The following is a 21309-nucleotide window of genomic DNA, read 5'->3' as shown; positions in this document are numbered from 1 at the left end:
AAAGCTTCCAATACCACTAGAATTTTCTCTCAGTTTTTCTGTTTTGCCTCTTCAATCCATCTCACTGAGGGCAGAAGAGAAGTTAATATTCGACATGATAATAAATTTTTGGAAAGCTTTTAATTAGCTTAATAAATTGTGTTACAAACTGTTGCAATGTTGCCATAAGGTCACTCTAAAGCTTGCTAATGGTTGGCCTTACAATCGACAGACATGGTCTGCAATATTAGACACTGATTCTCTTTGTAAAGGGTTGACGAAAAGAGATTGCTATCAAATGTGTTGAAAACATTTCTGCCGCAACCTGTGGCAGGTTGCAGAGGTTCTCACAAACAAGATACTTGAGCTTGGTTCTTTCACTAACTCATTAATGGTTTTAAACTCCCACAAGTGCCCGTATTTACTACAAAGAAATAACCCAAACTTGTTTTCTTTTTCATAGGAAACTGTCCTTGAAGAAGGTACAATTGCTTTTAAAAATTGGGTTAAAACAGGCACAACAGTTTACAGACAGTTTTGGATCTTTGATGTGCAGAATCCAGAGGAGGTGGCAGTTAACAGCAGCAAAATTAAAGTTAAGCAAAGAGGTCCTTACACATACAGGTGAGCGAGTCCCCATAAAAAGTGGCACTCTTCCCTTGACCATATGTGTTTCTGAAAAAGCTTCCACTTGACAACTCCCATTGTATTGAAATGTACTTATTATTTTCTTGCCATTAACATACATTGAAATATTCTGTTTCTGCCTATACAAAAGCCTAATCTAAGGATTTAATGATGATAAGAAATATATATTTTATTATGAATTTACCAGCACCAATTAACTGCCCTACATTTAGGAAGTTACAGGAGTTTTACACTTGTGGCATATATTTTCAACAACTCTAAAATATGCATGCTAAATAAAAAACCATCTATCACAATTTTAAAACCAGAGCACTTTGAAATCCTAAAATTGAAAGTGTAGGTTATATGAGTGGTTCTCCAAGGGTGGCTCCTGAACCAGCCACATCAGCATCTCCTGGGAACTAAGTAGAAATGCGAATTCTCAGGCCCCACCTTAGACCAAATGAATCAGAGACACTTGGTTTAGACCCCAGTAATAAGTTTTACAAGTACTCTGGGGGACTGCAATACACACTCAATTCTGAGAACCGCAGCATTAAACTGTTTCTACCTAACTACAATACCTGCTAAGGACTTCTATTCAAACTAATTTCCAGGTCATGTGGGTGTTTGTATTTATTCAGTAGTTTCATTCTTATGTTTTCTTCAGTACTGAGACTGAATAAGCTATACCTTTATCTACATGCCTTAACATACTTTGGAATAGAATCATAGCCTATTGGAAGTAGGGGGAAATAATTAGCCAGAACTTTTCATTTTGTAAATTTAAAAACAAACTGATACCAGGGTAAGTGAAATGATTTGTCCCTGTTCACACAAACCTACGAACAGGTAACTCTTAGATATTTGTGTACATTTTCTCCTATGTAAATTATAGACTATGTGTATTTTCTAACTATCAAAGTAGGAAAAGGGGAGATTGAGGTGCTAAAAACACTAACCTTATCCAGGTATCAGGAATATATTTATGGTGCCCATATGTGAAGATAGCTAATCCTGCTGTATCATTTGTTATACACATGAGTGGTTTTTCCTCAAGAATAATACAACTACTCATATGCCATGATCAAGTATTATTACAAAATTTCATATTTGTAATGATTTCTTCTAATTCATAGTTTTACTTTCTTATCTGTTTCAGATAGTCTATGATTATATAATTTCTTTCCTTTCCGTGCATTAATATATTTCTAGATTGACAGCTCACACGCAAATATAATGAAATAACAGTAGTTGGGAGGGTGATGCCTGCTGCCGCAGCACATGATACGTAAGCTGCAGAGCACCTTGGTGCCTATTCTGTCCTAATAATTATCCCCACGTCTCCTGTCTCCCGGCACAGGTCTGTGACTATTCACAGCTCTGTCAAAGAAGACATGGTTTTCATTGTTACAAAAAAAAAAAAACCCAGAAAACAAAACAAAACAAAACAACACCTCACCTTGGAAAATATTTTTATTTTTTCATGGTCTTATAGTTCTTATGTTGTTATGAAAAGCTGTATGAATACCTTCGCCCAAAAACTGTTGTTAGCTGTGATGTGTACCTATGAAAATGTAGAATTCACATATGACCTAGTAAGAATCTATGCATAACTGATTAAAAATCATACCCTGAGAGAACCGAATACATGTGATAAAAGAGAATACTTAGAATTTGGGAACTCATCACAGTTTTTAATTTTTTGTTTGTTTGGAGGGGTTATGTTTTTACTTTTAAAGGTATTAATTGGGGTGTGGAAAACATAAACATAATATTGAATCCTGCCCTAGTCCTGCTCTGATAGTTGATAGTTAATACATATTTTATTCTTAGAGGCTTAAACCTTGCTCTTGAAGGGATGAAAGGGGGTGGGTTAGATATAATTGATTTACCTGGAGAAGAGAAGTTGGATTTGCAGCTAAAGTACATAAACAATAAACTCCTATTTATATAACAATGTTAAACGAATTTGTGATTAACTACAAGTCATCTTGTCTCATGATGTCAACAAAACGGTCCTTAGTGTCTGCTTGGATGCCTTAAATGATGGGAAAATGACATTTACCTTTCCACAAAAGTTAATAGTTTGAGAGTCTTCCACGTGTTGAGGTGATCCTGCCTCCCCATCAATTACACCCTGAACTCAGTTGAAATTCTAAGTGGAGGAGGATGTCTCTCCTCAAACCACAGGCTTATTTGGCTTTCGGCTGCTAAAGTGAGCTTGATGAAACTTTGACAAGATGTGACATGGGTCAAAGCATAAAATTGCCTGGATAGAGATCTGAATTATATATGTTCCAACCTACACCATCTCTATGAAGACCTGGTAACTCCTTCAGAATATTCTCAGATCCAATCTTTTTTTTTTTAATTACTTTGTTTTGGCGGGAGTACATAGCAAAATCGGAGGCAAATTCCTCCCTTTGGCCTTATTAACCAACACTTTCTGAAACCTGTATACATTCTAATTTTTAAACAAAAACTTTAGTGATTCATGTTCTCTTTTTAAAAGTACGTTCTAAACACAGGCCTCAGTTTAAAGGATTTTTCTGTTAGTCAGTGCCATCTACTGGTACAATGTAAGTACAACTAAGTAAACTAGAATTTGGGTCACAATTATTTTTCTATTTCAATTATTTTATATATATATATACACATATATATATATATAATCCTGAAAATTAAAGTATTTTCATTTTAAAAGTTAATATGTAATCTAATTTTAATATACAGTTATCTAATAGAAAAGAGTAATTGACTAGTAATAGACTCTCCAGGGAGATGTTCCAGATTTTTATATTCTTTGCATGTCTACAGTACTCCAAGAAGAATAAATAATAAAGCTTGATGAAATTACATTAGAAATAAAATCTATTTCAATTTTTTGTGAATTCTCTTTTTAAAGAATGTGAACAATAAATTTATTCATTCAAAAACATTTACGAAGAACTTACCATGTACCAGATACTGCTTGGGGATACAAAACACACATACTACCTATGTTATAGCAATTTACATTTTTATTATACCTGATTAAAATCAGGTCAGGTGTTTTTGATTTATTTTATTTTTTCCATTTCAGTCCCATGCTTTTTCAGTCTTTACCTTAGTTAGATAACAACAGATAACTATTAGAACCTCACATAATAGACATTCAGATATATAATAGAGCAATGAATAATGTCTACCTTATTGCATCTCAGTAAATATCTTATACTTGCAAAAGATTTTTTTCCATATATAACCCTTCACCACATTCCTAAAAAGTAGTTGGTACTTTGCCTAGAGATTTTAGAGCCAGGAGCTTAAAACTCGTAAGTATACAATACATGAGGCAGAGATGGAGGGGAATGGTCTCTAAAGTGGAAATTATATTTCATTAGTTATTTTAATTCTGATTAAAATACCAGAGATTATGAAAAAGCCAGTACTGGAAAGGCTGTGTACTTTGAACATTCTTTCTAATGTACGGAAACGTGCTTTTACTGTTCCTTTCCTTCAGCCTCTCTGCTGTCTCCTCCCGACCCTCAGGATAAAAAGCTAAATATCTGAGTACAGGACACAACCCTTTTATGTTTGAGATCTTGTTTATTTTAGTGGCTTTATTTCCACCACTCTCCTTACTCTAACTCTGTAAACCAACCATAGTGAAAAGTTTGCGTATCTAAAATTACACCATGTTCTTACTCCTTAATCTTCTACATGTTATTTTCTACCCTATTTTACCTAACTAAACTTCTCCTTGTCATTCAGACCACTTGTGTGGAATTGTATCTTGTCCATTATCCCCCCCATAACCATCCCAAGCCTGGGTTTGTACCTGTTCTGTGTTTTCCCACAGACACTGTGTAAACTCCTATAATAACGCGTACTCCTTCTCCCCTGCTCTGCACCTCTAAGACACCTCCCCACCCACCCCTCCCCACCTTCTCTGATTTGCTAGAAACTCAGCATTTGCTTATATATCATTTTAACCCACCTGTTTAGCCTAATTTCTGACATAGTCTGTGCACTCAAAAATTATTTGTTGCATGAATGAACGGCATTTGAGACTTAATGTTCACTTGCAACAATTATTTTGAATTTTATTTACTTTTTTTTTCCAGAGTTCGTTATCTAGCCAAGGAAAATATAACCCATGACTCTGAGACCCACACGGTCTCTTTCCTACAGCCCAACGGTGCCATCTTTGAACCCTCACTATCAGTTGGAACCGAGAATGACACTTTCACTGTTCTCAATCTGGCTGTAGCAGTGAGTAGACAAACAGCGAAATTACTGGTTTTGAAATACTCTAGAATCCTCTGTAATTAATCTCATGATTAGAACTACTATTAGATATCATTTGTTATGTTTATGAAAATGTGTTCTTACGGCATTATTTTGAATTACACTCATTTGGAAAGATAACAAGATTATAGAATAATCAACTGAATTAGAAAACTATTTAAAGTGTATTATTTAGGACTTCCCTGGTGGCGCAGTAGTTAATAATTCACCTGCTAATGCAGGGGACACGGGTTCGAGTCCTGGTCAGAGAAGATCCCACATGCTACGGAGCAACTAAGCCTGTATGCCACAACTACTGAGCCTGTGAGCCACAACTACTGAAGCCCATGCGCCTAGAGCCCATACTCCACAACAAGAGAAGCCACCACAATGAGAAGCCCGCACACAGCAAAGAAGACTAGCCCCCGCTCTCTGTAACTAGAGAAAGCCCACGTGCGGCAAAAAAGACCCAACACAGCCAAAAATAAATAAATAAATAAAATTTTATTTCTTAAAAAGTAGGATTTAACTTTGACAGTCTTCTTCCTGTGGCTCACACTGAGGCAGAGAAATGTAATCATTCAGAGATGAAGAAAAAATACACTTTTAGTCTTGGCAAGATTTGGCAGTCATTTTAAAGATACAGTTGAAAACTTTTATCAAGCTTAATTCTAGTATTTTCCATTTATTTGTTTAAAATCTGATACTACAATTGGTGTCTTAAACGGTGATTTTTTTTTTGCAGGCTGCACCCCACCTCTACCCAAACGTATTTATTCAAGGAGTACTCAATTCACTTATCAAAAAGTCAAAATCTTCTATGTTTCAAAAGAGAACTTTGAAAGAACTATTGTGGGGCTATAAGGATCCATTCTTGAGTTTGGTTCCATACCCTATTCCCACTACAGTTGGTGTGTTTTATCCTGTGAGTACGAAGTATGAATGTTGATACTGTTAGACTTTAATTGGATAAATATACTGGCACTGACAATTCATAATTTTATCATTTAGTGTGTTAACCCTATTTCTGATATGGGAATAAATGTTCTAAGTTTTTAAAAAGTCTCTACCTACATGGATTTAGTTTTCCTAGTTGGGAGAATTTACTTATCTGAATTTAGCACATTTAATCAAGTTTCCACTCTTAGATAAATATACAATTGTCAAAAATAAGGTTATAAGCTGGTAAGACTTTGAGCATTGTTTTTGGTTTTGATTTCCTGTCTGATAAATCAAGTTTAGGGGCTTCCCTGGTGGCGCAGTAGGTTGAGAGTCCGCCTGCTGATGCAGGGGACACAGGTTCATGCCCCGGTCTGGGAAGATCCCACATGCCGCAGAGCGGCTAGGCCTGTGAGCCATGGCCACTGAGCCTGCGTGTCCGGAGCCTGTGCTCCGCAACGGGAGAGGCCACAACAGTGAGGCCCGCGTACCGAAAAAAAAAAAATCAAGTTTAATACCATATTTTTATTTTTGTTAATTGTATTCATCATATCATTCTTCCTTTTCTAGACCTGTTACAAATTTATTTCAATGTAAATTTAAAAGTCACCAGAAATTGCACAGCAGATTGATAAGTCAGCAATGTCATATCTTCACAGAATTAGTTGATAAGAACTTCTAGGAATCTACAAATGTCATGAAATGGCAGTTTGGAGATAAAGAAAAATGTGAACTTGGTTATGTACTTAGTTATAGCATAATGTTTTGAATTATAAATAGGACAAGGTGACTATTGCATTGAAAATATGACGGTGATTTCATTTGGCACTATATGACGTATTAGTTATATTCTCCAGTTCGTGGTTGTTATTTTACTTTAGATGGTTTTTAGGATTGCAAGTTCATAGATCAATCAGATATGAATATAGAAAGCCTTAAGGGATAATAAATTCAGTTACTATTATTTAACACAAATATTCTTAATTCTTTCCTTGGCTAATTCTGCTTTAAATTTTGTAAGCACTTATTATCTTATTAAAGATCATAACATTGAGAATACTTCTAGAAATCTGTCACAGTTCTCATAGGTTTTGTTCATTATCCCCTCACCTCAATAAAATAGGAGTAGTGATTAAGATGGCCTTTCTGGCTTAATTATGAAAAGTGTGCTAGAGTGGGATGTCAACTTTGCTATTTGTTTCCTTCTGTCTGAGGATCTAGCGCTTACTTCTAGGCACCTTTTATATTATATCTTTTTAAAATGTTAAAGACCAAAAACTTAAAAACTTTATTGCATATATATATTTCAAATCATATTAAAAAATTATGAACAACCACTGAGAAATGTGTAAGTTAATTACATATTTTATAACTTAGAAAATGTGGCTTGTTGTAGAAGTAATTTTTTCTTGTACGTATCTTTTCAGTACAACAATACTGCAGATGGAGTTTATAAAGTTTTCAGCGGAAAGGACGACATAAGCAAAGTTGCCATAATCGACACATATAAAGGCAAAAAGTAAGTATTCACACAAAGTGTGTGTGTGTGTGTGTCACTAAGGTACTCTAAGGCAGGCAAGAAACTTATTTAACAACTGGTAATGCATAGACACCAACCTGTGGAACAGACCTGCCTGTATCTCAGCCCTAGAAACTCCTGTTCTGCCAGGCGTTAACCCTTTAGTTGTGACGACTGGTCACACTAGTGCATAGGTGCTGAGTGTCAGACCCACTGAGGGTTGACCTTTATACATAGGTTCTCTTACATAAAGAAATCTAAAGAAACTACTTCCATCTCTGCTGCATAACCAGCGTTATCGTGCACTCATACAATTACATAACCACAAATGAAAAGGAAGAAAATCAATACATTAACTCATCTAGTAAGTAGGAAAATACATCTTTCTGCTTTTTTTATTTTAACCGAGCATGTCAAATAAAAATTGTTCATTCCAAGGACATGACTAAATGTGCCTATAAAGGTGGAAGCTTAATGAATCCATGCCAACACTTTCATGACTTTCCCCTTCAAAATTTTCTTGAAATATTTTCTATATTGGTAACTTAGCTTTTAAAAACTTTATCAATGCAATAAGGGAAGTAGTATTTCAAGTGCTAAAACTGACATATTAAACTTGAAAATAAGGAGCATGCCTCCTGGGAAGCAGTAGTAGAATGAGATATGTTCATATAGCCATGATTTCCTACTTTCCCCTAGCTTGTGCCTGTTTATCTGGAGTACACCTAATTTATTCATCATATGTCTAAAATAGGACGAACCCCAATAAATATCAAGGGAAAAGCCTTTTCTCCTCAAAGTTAAAATGACTTTTAAGTCAGTGATTTTCTGACAAAGAATAGTCAAAATCAAAAGAGGTGAAATATTTTTATTAAGTAAACATTACCTCACACTGCATTCCTATCTAAAAGTTGCTTAAAACAGTTAAACACTCGTGTAGTCCTTTTTCTTCTACAGAGTTCATAGTCACGTATTTTTGTTGAAAATTCTAATGGAAGAAAATGAACACATCTAAATGCTCATTTTAGGGGAAATCACTATATATTGAGGCAAGTGAGCATTTCCTCTATTTCAATATTACAGAGAGTTTTTGAGGAGTGTTACTAAATGCTCCAAATTGGAGTAAGAATTTCCCATGAGTTTAAGATTATGACAAGGTTAATTTAACTGACCATGGCAAGACTGAGCATGATTAAGTTCACTCTGTTTAAAAAAGCAGGAGCAGTGGAGGTGATGGTGGTTGGATGAATTGGGAGATTGGGATTGACATATATACACTAATATGTATAAAACAGATAACTAATAAGAACCTGCTGTATAAAAATAAATTAATTAAATTAAAAACAACAACAACAACAAAGAATCAACAGCTTGCCTTGACATCTTATTGGATGGTATGTTGGGAGTGTGAAAAACCCACTTTCCATCACCAAAAAGTGGCTGAGTGTGCAGAGAAACTATCACTACTGTTGTTTTTATTGTTTCCAGATATATATGTTGATACATATATCTTATGTAGATACCAGAGTACAAATTAATAAACTCCATCCTACTTTAATGCCCACTCACGTAAGAGGTAAAAGAGAGGAAAAGTTTAAATTGATTATCTACATGTTTCTAATCTCTACTGATCAAACATCTGCTTCTTTCTGTCCTCCTCCACACTTCCCTCTTCCCTCATACTGAGTTTATACCAGTTATCTGGTTAATATTTTCCTCCTATTCAGCTGAACACACAAAACAAAAAAAACTTTCCCCTAAGTAGAGAGCTAAATTTCTGATAAGTGCTTCTCAATTTCCTTTTTGCAGAACTCTGTTCCAAGTTGTTTCTAACTACCAACTTCTGGCAGCTTTTATTGTATAATCTGGCCACTTAATGGCATCAGGCGCTTCACTTATCTCAACAAGATGCAAACTTCAAACAAAACATAGACCAAATGACTTAGAACATTTCTTAAACCTAGCATTTGATACATCTAGTCCAATCAATATGATTTTTGCAGGAGTACTGACTCATAATAGACAATGTAATGTGAAAACGTGCTCTTGAGACTGATCATTTTCTTTTTTTTTTTTTTATTCCTAAGGAATCTCTCCTATTGGCCAAGTTATTGTGACATGATTAATGGTACAGGTAAGGGCATTTGTTTTGTGGTAATAATCACAGTGAAACCAACTCCTTTCTCCCACAAATCCACCAGGGTACCTACAGTGTTCTGGAGTTTGAGGGTATGCGTTTACCTATCTTTGTATCCCTGCAACATAATTCAGAGTCTCTGTTCTTACGTAGGCTTAGTAAATGTCTGTCTAATGTGATGGGATTTCTGAAGATCAACCATTGAAGATGAGCCTTTACTGCATTCCTGGGGAAATGTTTGCTTCATAAAAGCTTTACTTAATTGAACTCCCTCCCTGGCCACAGAAGTCAGGGGTTAGAAAGTCTTATAGTCGTCGTCACTGTCTGCATCTTTTGTTAAGTACTGTGTACATAATGGTTTAAAACTGAAAGAATTAAAAAATCAAGATAAATACAAAAGTAAAACATGCATCCAAATTGAGGTTTCAATATGAGGTAGAATCAGTGAAGCTGTTAAGACAGAGCCACGGATTTTTGAATGAGGTGATCAGAAATGAGAGAGAAAACAGCAACAAAACAAGGTTATAAGTGTACTAACCATGAAAAATGTATGCAGAAATGCACATTCTGAATTAGAGTTGTGAAGAAAGAAGGTACTATGAATTTAGATTTAGTGTGTGGTAGATCCAGCTTATTATTCTCCTTAAAAAAAAACAAAGTACACATATGCCTATTATTTTAAGAATTAAGATTGTAGGGCTTCCCTGGTGGCGCAGTGGTTGGGAATCCGCCTGCCAATGCAGGGGACACAGGTTCGTGCCCTGGTGGGGGAAGATTCCCACATGCCACGGAGTGGCAGGGCCCATGAGCCATGGCCGCTGAGCCTGCGCGTCCAGAGCCTGTGCTCCGCAACGGGAGAGGCCACAACAGTGAGAGGCCCGTGTACCGCAAAAAAAATAAATAAAAAATAATAAAAAAGTAAAAATAGCATAAAAAAAAGAATTGATTGTGAAAAGCAATGGGAATCGAATCCCATGAGGTAATTAAAATCAGAGGTGAACTTTCAGCTGCTAAGAAGCAGAAGCAGAGTATAATGTTTACAAAGCCAGTGAGACAATGCTTTATAGAAAGGTAATATAATGAAGATGAAAAATGTTAAATACAAAGTTATGTAAAAGGCAGGGAATAAAAAGGAAACAGAATATTCATTTTCACAAACATATTGCTGAGTTTTGCATGTTTATTTAATTTTGTTAACACTCTTCTAGAAGAAAAGAGCAAAACCAAACGTTGAGTTTGCTTTGTAGTGCTTTGAGTCATGGGGATCGGTAAGGAGGTCCTTTCTCAGCAGTTCATTTCTGCAAATAGTCAGGTGTCCCAATACCACTAACTCTAGTAATTTCTTAAGCATAAACTTCAGTCCTTAGACACAGAGAAAAATATACTGTGCTTCTTCTAGTAAACTACTGTTTATGGGCTTAAAAATATATTTAAAAACTTTGTCCAAAACAGAGAAGTAGAGAAGTTTTAAAAGAGGAATTAGAGGGCTTCCCTGGTGGCGCAGTGGTTGAGAGTCCGCCTGCCAAGGCAGGGGACATGGGTTCGTGCCCCGGTCCGGGAAGATCCCACATGCTGCAGAGCGGCTGGGCCCGTGAGCCATGGCTGCTGAGTCTGTGCGTCCGGAGCTTGTGCTCCGCAACGGGAAAGGCCACAAGAGTGAGAGGCCCGCGTACCGCAAAAAAATAAAAAAATAAAGGAATTAGAGGGTTCGTTAATGACTATAATATAAATACATGTGTATCGGGCATGAAGCTAAAAGTATCTAAGAATAAAAAAGCAGTGAAACAAACTAGGAGCAAAGGTAGACTGAATAGGCCAGAGGACTCTGATGGAATCCCTGTGAGAGAGATTCTTAGTTATGGCACTAGGGAAAAGAGACTAATGAAATGGAAAGTGTTCAAAGGTGGTTTTTATCATGATTTAGATGTACCTCTTCTACCTTCTTCAGTAAGTTTAAAGAGACAGAAAATGAAAATATTGATTTACAGTTGAATGTATTACAAAAAAGAGCCCTGCTAATATCAGCTATCTTATGGTCATGGCCCATGGTAATTGCTGGTGTCATTATGACACAATTTTCGATGATATTTCAGATCATTTTTAAAGCTTTTCAAGGTATTCTTTTCCTTTTATGGCTACGATGTTGGGACAGCAGTTGTCCCAACATTCTCTCAATGGCAGTATCAAGTTCATTGAGATCTTCTGTTACATTTCACTTATCACAAAAATATAAATGAAATGTAATAAGATCACAAGGTTAGTGCAGTTACCAGAAGAAGAGCGTGGTATTCATAGTTGAAGGATAGGTCTTACTGTTTTGAACAGACACATTCAGTGGTGGCTCATTTTGGTGATATTCATTTGTGGAGCAAATGGGGGAATAATCTCATTTTTTCTGCTTATATCCAGTGTGTGCCATGGGTCATAACCATAGGAGAGATTCAATAAACTCAACAAATGCCCTTTTTATTTTGATGTGTACATTTTCCAACCATTTGCATGAAATTCTGTTTAGTGAGAGAACTTCAATAAGTGACTTAAAAAATATTAATCAGACGTTAGGATAGGTGAATGAATCGTTACTAAAAGTAAGAACAACATTTACCAAAATGAGTTCTAACGGAACCTCAAGGTAAGAAAAGTGCTACTCTACTGATAGGTGGAGGATTTCAAAACACACAATCACAGTTTTAACAACGTGCGATTTTGCCATTGTTTTTTAACTTTCATTAATTTTTAAGGAGTGGGAAAATTTAGTATGAAATTGAATACCAGTGATTGTGTACGGTGTACAGACTGGTTCAATGTGGTAACTGCTAGCACATGCCACAATTCGGCACTTGAAATGCAGCTAGTACAAACTGAAATGTGCTGTAAGTATACAGTACACACTGGATTTTGAGATTTTTGTTAATTTTTATATTGATTGTATTTAAAATGGTATTTTGGATATATTGGGTTAAATAAAATATACCAGATACTTTTTTCATTTTTAAAATGTGGCTACTGGAGAATTTTAATATTATATATACAGTTTGCATTTTATGTCTCTTAACCCTGCTGGAATCGAGATTTCTAGATTTGTCTAGGACACACATTATACCTAATCCCTTGCCACTGGCTTGGTTTTTAAACAGACGCAGCATCATTTCCACCTTTCATTGAGAAGACCCAGGTATTGCAGTTCTTCTCCTCTGACATTTGCAGGTAAGACAAGGACATTGATGTATTTCTCGAAGTCACAGTTCTTTACCTAAGAGATAAAACACAGACCAAGAAGCTCATACTTAATAATCGTGTTATTTGAGAAAAATAAAGTACATTTAGGGAAGTCTTTTCTTGATGTATTAAGAAGAAATATAATATGGAATTCATAATGTGTTCATAAGTCTTTAAAAAATTGAAAGATGTAGGAGGATATTTTGCATAATGCAAATCACTTTCTTCTTTGTTATTTCTAAGCGAGAACTATATTTTCATTCTTTTACTAAACTAGTAGTATGTGTAGTAACAGTCAACTCTAGAAAGGCATGTTCAGTCTTTGTAAAGATGTCCAAAGAGGATGATACCACAGTCACAGGGCTATGTTAATGTGCTCTACAGACAGTATAGCATCTTTTCAAATTGATGGGGCCTAGCAGCTATTACAAAAGCATTGGCACACACACACGGATATCCTTGAATCCTAGCCCTGTTTCTAAACGCTTGTGGTGTGGGTAAGCATTTAATATCTCTGAATTTTTCCTTATCTGTAAAACTGAAAAGAGCAGCATTTCTTCAACTAGAATTAACAGGGGATTAGAAAACATGTATTGCGTCCCGGTATGTTGCCGGGGTTATGGTGGACACTTGGTAAATGCAGGAGTGTAGGAGACATATATCAAAACCTATATGCACACACCCCAGCATGTGAGCAGCCTTTCTCTCCAGGATTAAGTTGTAGAAGATTGAAATTTTATTTTTCTTTAATTTAACTTGGGCACAAATAGAGGACTTGAGGGAGTCATATAAATATTTAATCTATAAAGGAAACTCTGAGAAATGTCCTCAGTATAAATGAAGATCTTTATCTGTGTTTAGGTCAATCTATGCTGTGTTTGGAGCCGAAATTAATCTGAAAGGAATACCTGTGTATAGATTTAGTCTTCCATCCTTGGCTTTCGCATCTCCAGTTCTAAATCCAGACAATCACTGTTTCTGCACAGAAAAAATTATCTCCAAAAATTGTACTTCATATGGTGTGCTAGATATTGGCAAATGCAAAGACGGTGAGTAAAAGTTCTCAACGGCACAATCCATGCCATAATTTGTAGTTTTCTTTAAACTTCACCCAGGAATCCTTTCCAGCAAAAATTTAAAGTGTGAAAGCAAGAAGGGCAGAAAGTAAAGGTGGTGGTAGGATATTTTTGTTTTGATTTTTGTACCGCTGTCAAGGTCCCAATCGTTTCAGTGTTGCAAAACTTAGTTATTATTAGGTAAAGCCCTACTGATATTTCCGAGTGCTACTTTGGAAAATGTCTCTTCAGGTCCTTTGCTCATTTTTTAATTGGGTTATTTATTTTTTTGAGTGGTGTGAATTTTTTATATATTTTGGATGTTAATCACTTACGGGATATGCATTTTTCAAATATTTTTTTCCCATCCCATAGATACCCTTTTCATTTTTTGATGGTTTTCTTTGCTGTGCAGAATCCCTGTTGCTCCTTATAGATTTAGGGTAAAATGAAAATAGTTCCCAGAATATTCTGAGCATCCTAACTTACCCATCTGACGTTTTTCTAACCTTTTCTACCCTAGAAAATGGTAAATTAAAATAAGTATATTTCAGGGTGTCTGAGACAAGAATTGATTCAAACATGAAATTTGGAGTCTATCTTATTTTGCTCACCTTCTTCATATTGGAATGGGTGAGAATAAAGAAACAAAAGCCTCTTAAATAAATTCTCAGTCCATAGACATACTACTGCCTGAAACATGAAGGTATATGGTTGTAACTTTGCGTTCAGCAGCTAAGCATTACATATTGAAAATAAACACCTAAGGGATAAACGACAGACATCAACTGAATGGTTAGTAGGATGATGCAGAAATTTATATTTTATTTTTGATCAAAAAGCAATCAGATATAATAATTTTCCCTCACCCTCATCCCCCAGTTAGTATTCAAAGCCAACTTTATGCATTTCTCTTTCTAACTTAAAAAGCTTTATTTTCAAGGAAGTCTTTCCTAAGTGGTATATGAAATGAGGAAAACAATTTATCCCAATTGTCTCTTAAACCTTGTTTTCAGGAAAACCTGTGTATATTTCACTTCCTCATTTTCTATATGCAAGTCCTGATATTTCACAACCTATTGAAGGCTTAAGTCCAAATGAAGAAGAACACAGCACGTACTTAGATGTTGAACCTGTAAGCAAATACATTATTTATCTCATTTGTTTTTTTAAAATGAAGGAAAAATTAAATTCTCTCCTTTTGTCAGTCACATTTATTGATATTTATTGTATCACAATCTTGATAAATTACTTCTATTTCAATGAAAATTATGTTGATTTCTTCCTATTGTTGCTTATGAAATGTCAAGGTAATTCAATTTTAGTTTTTCAGCAAAGGTCAGGAATAGCAATGATGGAAATGATTCTAATCAGTTTAAAACAATTTGGTATAAGGTACTCTCTTATGCTTCTTTCATACTTATCTGCAAGTATTGCTTACATGAAGGGACACTAGACTATGAGGGATTTAAAAAGTTTTATGGGTATATGTGCATTTGAGGCAAGATCTATGATATACTTAGTGTAAAAAAAATCTACTAAATTTCCTATAGTGTAACAGTTTTAACTTTTATTTTAATATTCCCTTGTCAACAGTTAAATGAAATGCCAGGATTTTAGTAGTCATGTTTCAGTTTAAATAATGACAGAAGTAGCATTATAATTATACGGATGATACATGGATTCTGACTGAATATATATTTGACAATATATAGTTCAGGATTTAAACTGACTACATGAGTTCTACGTTTCACTACTGTTGTTGTTGTTGATTCGCCAAAACCAGTTCAGATAAAAATCAAAAATCTAACTAAAACCTTGACAGTAGTTTGGGCAAAAAATTGTGCACGCGTGCACATATATATGCATGTGTGTATACATCTGTATACATACAGGCATATACACATAAAATGTAATTATGGACAGTTTTGTATGTAATATTTAATAAGTCCAATTAATTTTTTAATAAATTTCACAAGTTTTAAGTACAACAGTTTCACCTTAGGTTCTATATAACAGTAAAAATAAGTTTTGGATATTATAAAAGAATGTTTTTAAAATAAGTTGGTAATTTTTTAGTTTGTTCTCTTTTTAGATAACTGGATTTACCTTACGATTTGCAAAACGGCTGCAGATCAACATATTGGTCAAACCAGCAAGAAAAATTGAGTGAGTCCCTTGGAAAAAGTTTCATTATGATTTTTACTACCTCCTTGTAAGAATGTGGGTATATCTATGACAGGAAGTGGAAATAATAAAACTTTCCCCTTCTATTTGGCTTTACGTCATTAAATGATTACTAAATGCTTATAACTTTCATTTGTAATTTAGAATTATATCTAGTGTGTATTGTAATGGTATTTACACATATTTTGGAATGAGTATTTGTGGCACTGCTCATTTTGCTAGCTGTCCAAATATTTTCAAGAGAATAGTTTCTAGCATTCATATTTTAGTTTCCTGCATATAATTTTTTGAAAGGACAAAACATGTGCTTAGAAAAAGTCAGTCTAATTAGAAATGTGTATTAGATTTATAAGAGTGAAAGATGTCTGAGAAACAGCCATATTAAAATTTAAATGATTCACTACAGGGAACAAACATCAAGGTACTTAACCAAGTTTCAAGAGCAGCTAATTTCTGAAAATTTATTTTCACTAATAATTATTAACATTTCTGTCATATATGGGTAGTATATTATTATATATATTCATAATTATTTTCAATGTTTATTACAGAGCATTAAAGGGTCTGAAGCAGAACTATTTTGTGCCTATTCTTTGGCTTAATGAGGTTAGTATTTTTATTTCTTAGTCACTAAAAACAGTAAACTTCTTGGTAGATAGAAAAAAAGTTTTTGCTGTTTGAAAACTGAATACACATATATAGTATTTGAACTTGTGTTTCCATTGCATATATGGGAGATTTATATATTATTAATTATATAATAATTATTTTGAGAGTACCAAATCACACAGAAGTATCACGCTTATGTTAGATTTCAGTGTTATTTTCATAATGTTCATTAAACAATTTTTCCTGTCATAATGCATATGTTAGGAAAGAGTCATGTAAACGTGTAACTCCAAATAACTCCATGTGAATGTTGTAGTGCTAATAAAAGCCAACCAAACTTATAAAAACCAGGTTAGAGTAGATGTAGGCAGTCTATCTAGTGCCTGACAAGATATTTTAGTACAAATCAGGGAACTGATTAGCCACAGGATTAGGAAATGAACTGTATAAGCCTTTAGAGGAAGAAAACTGTTGACCCTTGGCATTTTCCTCTGCCACTAGGAAACAACCTTCAGAAAACTGGAGAATATTCCAGTAAAACCATTGTATTTATCAATGAAATCAGTATATTGAAGAATGCTAGCTGACATGTTTCAAGGGAGGAAGATTATATTTCTCTCTCTAAATATTCTACCTTGGCATTTATTGCCTTCTTTGACATGCATGCAAAGGGAATTCCATTGGCTTGTCTTACAGATAAAGATGACTAACATCTATGCGGTGTTTCAAAAAAAAAGTGATACACTTAAGTGGAGAGTTGAGTATTTTGTTCCCAAATCTAACCAAATAACGTTATTTATTAACTTGATTACAGACTGGTACCATTGGTGATGAGAAGGCAGAAATGTTCAGAAATCAAGTGACTGGAAAAATAAACCTCCTTGGCCTGGTAGAAATTACCTTACTCAGTGTTGGTGTGGTGATGTTTATTTTTTTTATGATTTCATACTGTGCATGCAGATCAACGAGAGTAAATTAAGTAAGTATATAACAAAAATTATATACAGCTTTAATAACATTAGTTTATATATTACTTGTTTTCATTTTATCAAAAAGAGGTTATAAACTAGGCTTCAAATATTTCTGGATATGTCTAGTCATCTAGCATTTTTAGCACATCCTTGAAGTTTTGAGATGCTTAATGTAAATTATAAACAAAGCCTGAATGAGTAATAAGGCCTATTAATATTAAGCAGATCACTACATTTCATCTTTATTCTGGGAGGACTGGGCTAAATTATGAAATTGTCACCTTTGAAAAGTTAGAATGTTGCACAAAAGCTATACATATACTAAATTTTATTTCTTGATTATTTCTAGCTAGTTATTTTAAAAAATCACAAATAATTAAATATCTCTCTGACTAGGAAAGGGTATGTGAAACTGAAAATGGTAGATATTAGGGGAGACTGAAATTTACAAAGGAAAAGAAAATAAAAGGGAAAATTTAGATTAGCTAAGCTAAAAATTAATGAGAATTAAAAACTCAATAAATGATATAGATAAGATAAAAATATGCTGTTTTAAAATGAAGATAGCATATTAAAACAGAGTTGCTGCATATAGATATGCTGTCCAAAATCATGATGTGGAAGCCCTGATGAATGATTACAATTTGGGAGCTTACAATTCGGGAGCTAGAACTGAATACAACAGTACAAGAAAATAGAGACAAAAAATGTTCAACATAGTAAAACCAAATTACTCAGAGTTTACAGGAAAAATCAGGTAAATGTGGACAGATAGATAGGAGTTTTAGCAAAACTGAAGAGACGGTTCAGGCCTCTGTGTTTTAGACATTAGTGCCTGTGCCCCCTTGTACATAGAGGAATGAATGTCTGACCCTATCTTTCCTAAATGGAAGCCTTTCTTTAATGATCATACGTGGCGTTGGTATGGCCTGAGCGGGGGGCGGGGGTGATTTTCCACTTACCCATAGCTTCCATCCACCCTTCCTTTCCGGGAACATCAAAAAAAAATGTGGAATCTAAATAAAAGCAATATACTTACTATGAAAAATTACAATTTCAAAACAAGTCTTCTTACTCTACTTTCAATCAGGTTGTTGACCGTAAGCTGTCTTATATAGAAATTCTGGAGCTGCCACTGATAATTATTGACCTTCTTAATGTGCCAAAATCATGCTAAATATTCTACATGAATATCACAACTAATCCCTAATAAAATTTTATGAGTTTCCAATCGCCATGGATCCATCATCATCCTTCTGTCTTTTGGAGACGTTCCAGAAAATTGTAAATTTTAACTGCAAAATTATCCATTTTCAAAATGGGAATCAGTCAAATTGAACATTAAAAAAAATGAAGTGGCATTTTGGGACCAATATTTTTTGTGTGTGAGATTGAGAGCTTGGGCCTAGGAAGGCAACTCTATCTTTCGTTCTGATGTTTTCAGCCTATATTTATTCCCTGAAAAGAAGACTGAACAATTCTGCCTACAATCATTTTGGACAGAATGTATTCCAAATGCTGACTTAATACATTCACATTATAATAAATAAAGGAAATACGGCATCACCATTAAGACCTGTCATCAGTCCAGTAACAAATGAGTTATGATTAAACAAAGTACTTCATATGACCATTTATATAATAGATAGAAGAGATCATTCACTGAAAAGCCAATTTACAACAAAACCTTGTTGTAGTGGGAGAATATGCTTTTCAAAATGAAGTATATAGTAGTTGTAAAAATTTTCTGATACTATTCTCTATTATTAAAATTATATGATCTATTTCATCAGTGCTTAATGAGCCCTGAATGTCCAATATCTTGGGTCTCTATGTGGCTAAATTAAGGTGAAAGATTGAAAACTTTCTAGAGTGTCTTGATCAACAAGTATATTGACTTGGCTTAAACATTTGACAGTTACAAGGAAAAGTTACTGCTCTTTACACAATGATATGTCTGTTTTCTTTTCTATACAAATAGAGAAGAACACTGTTCTCTGTAGATTACCTGATTTACTAGGTTTAGAAGAATCACAGATATAGATTTCCTTAAACAAGCTTCAGTTTCGAATATTATAATAATTATGCCTCTGGGAAGATTTATAAACAATTGAAAAATAAGGAGATGGATGTACAAGAGGGAGTAAAGCAAAGATGGTGGAGCTAAGGTGTGATTTTGCTCAATGCATCACAAAGAGAGTAAGCCAATAGTCCTTTCGAAAGTAGCAGTATATACACCGCTAAATGGAGGATGGTCTGAAGGGACAGCAAAGAGTGGAAATGCTCATCCAGAGCAGATTTAACGAGCTACCCCTCCTTATCTGGCCACGCGCAGCTCTTGAGAGCTGGGAAGCAGCCTTCCATGTATCCTGGAATGGGAAAATAACTGCCTTATCCATGAAGTTCATCAGAGAATTTTTCTCTGCAGCTTGAGAAATTGGGCTAATTACTAGAAAACATGACATCCTCAGTATTTAGAATTTGAATATTACCTGTTTTATTTTTCCACGACTTTCTGGTAAGTACTTACTTACCTTTCTTCTGCTTTCCAGGAAGCAAATGAGTCGACATTTATGCACCAGCTACATGAGGACCTTTCTTAATATCGACCTACAAAATGAAGATTTAATATGCTTTATGTTTGCAAAACACACCTTATCTTACAGTTGAAGAACTGGCGGCACTTTTGTTCTCTGCACTGAGCAGCAGCACGTTTCTAAAGGATTATTAAGATGTCATTAAAATCCACACTTTGAACAAAAAGCAGTAACTTTTAAAATTCAACATGTTCACAATGGAATGGATTTCAGTTTCTACAGATGTGGCTTCAGCATGATCCAGTTATTTTTATTTGGTACTGATTCACTGATTGGTTCCCTTTTGCTAAATTCAGAAAAGGGGTGGATGTTCTAAACAAATCCTGGACCCTGAACTCTTGTCGTCCTCATCAAAGGGAAAAACATCACTACCCTCATCAGTGTCCCTGCAATACACAGACCCCAGGACTGCCAGGACATTGCATTTCATGAGCATGAGCCATTTTGAAAGACATTTAAAAATGGAAACTAAATGACTGGCCTATGAACCATTTATTATACATTACTTAAGTTTCTTTCTCTATGGAATCCTTTGTACAGCATCAGTAGGCACTATAACCATGCTGTTTATAACAATATGGGCGTATATTTTTATCAATGATCATACAAATGGACATTTTTGGGACTGTCATTTTCCATGTTCTGCAGTTCTTTTGGAAATCTGAGTAGATTTTGATCTTTTCACTCAGTTGTATACAACTTATGCTTGGCAACTTCAGAATGCTGTGCTAGTATTAAGAGATGTAAATGATAATACAGAAATTATTGTGTGGGAGATTACAAAGAGTAGAATGTCCATTCATAGTTATTTGTTGTAGTATTTCTTGCTTTTATAGTCACCACAGAAAGACTGGTTTCAAACATTAAAAGATGTTCTTCCTTAAATTCCTGTGCTTTGCCTAGTTCCTGTTGTGTCACAAAATATTTACTCTAGTTTTCTGACTGATGCATTCTATCTGAATTTTTAATTCTTTATGCATCTACATTTCCTTCTGAAACATTTCTAAATTCAACCTTGACTACTTTTTCCTTAGGTAATTTTTTGAGCTAGTTGGGGGAAAAGGAAATAAAAAGATACTTGGTCATGCTTTAGAGTTGTAGTACTTAAAGTCTAGACTATGAAGGATCTTTCCTTTTTATTAGAAGATATATTGTTACGTAACCCCTTTCGTTAGCAGGGGTTCACTTATGGCAGAGA

The 21309-nt window shown here is 34.6% G+C and overlaps 1 protein-coding gene across 6 annotated transcripts in view; it reads left to right on the top strand.

Annotated features, from left to right (window-relative positions):
* LOC115840852 (platelet glycoprotein 4) overlaps positions 1-20996 on the top strand; it is a 148403-nt gene extending 127407 nt beyond the window's left edge. For 5 of the 6 annotated variants that reach the window (XM_070046310.1, XM_060305040.2, XM_070046307.1 and 2 more), the window contains 12 exons: positions 443-603; positions 4716-4863; positions 5624-5803; positions 7245-7336; positions 9424-9470; positions 12611-12680; positions 13554-13741; positions 14764-14882; positions 15843-15916; positions 16486-16540; positions 17358-17522; positions 20067-20996. In XM_070046310.1, the coding sequence (XP_069902411.1) occupies positions 443-603; positions 4716-4863; positions 5624-5803; positions 7245-7336; positions 9424-9470; positions 12611-12680; positions 13554-13741; positions 14764-14882; positions 15843-15916; positions 16486-16540; positions 17358-17522 (1299 nt within the window). In that variant the 3' untranslated portion in view covers positions 20067-20996. Of the gene's footprint in view, positions 1-442; positions 604-4715; positions 4864-5623; positions 5804-7244; positions 7337-9423; positions 9471-12610; positions 12681-13553; positions 13742-14763; positions 14883-15842; positions 15917-16485; positions 16541-17357; positions 17523-18604; positions 18721-20066 lie in introns of those variants that run through there. The other variant, XM_070046311.1, reaches the window with a different exon arrangement.
* The last annotated feature ends 313 nt before the right edge of the window (positions 20997-21309 follow it).

Source organism: Globicephala melas, chromosome 9, assembly GCF_963455315.2.
Source record: "Globicephala melas chromosome 9, mGloMel1.2, whole genome shotgun sequence".
NCBI lineage: Eukaryota > Metazoa > Chordata > Mammalia > Artiodactyla > Delphinidae > Globicephala > Globicephala melas.
Note: the sequence above shows the minus strand (reverse complement) of the source record. Positions and strands in the feature narration are given on the sequence as shown.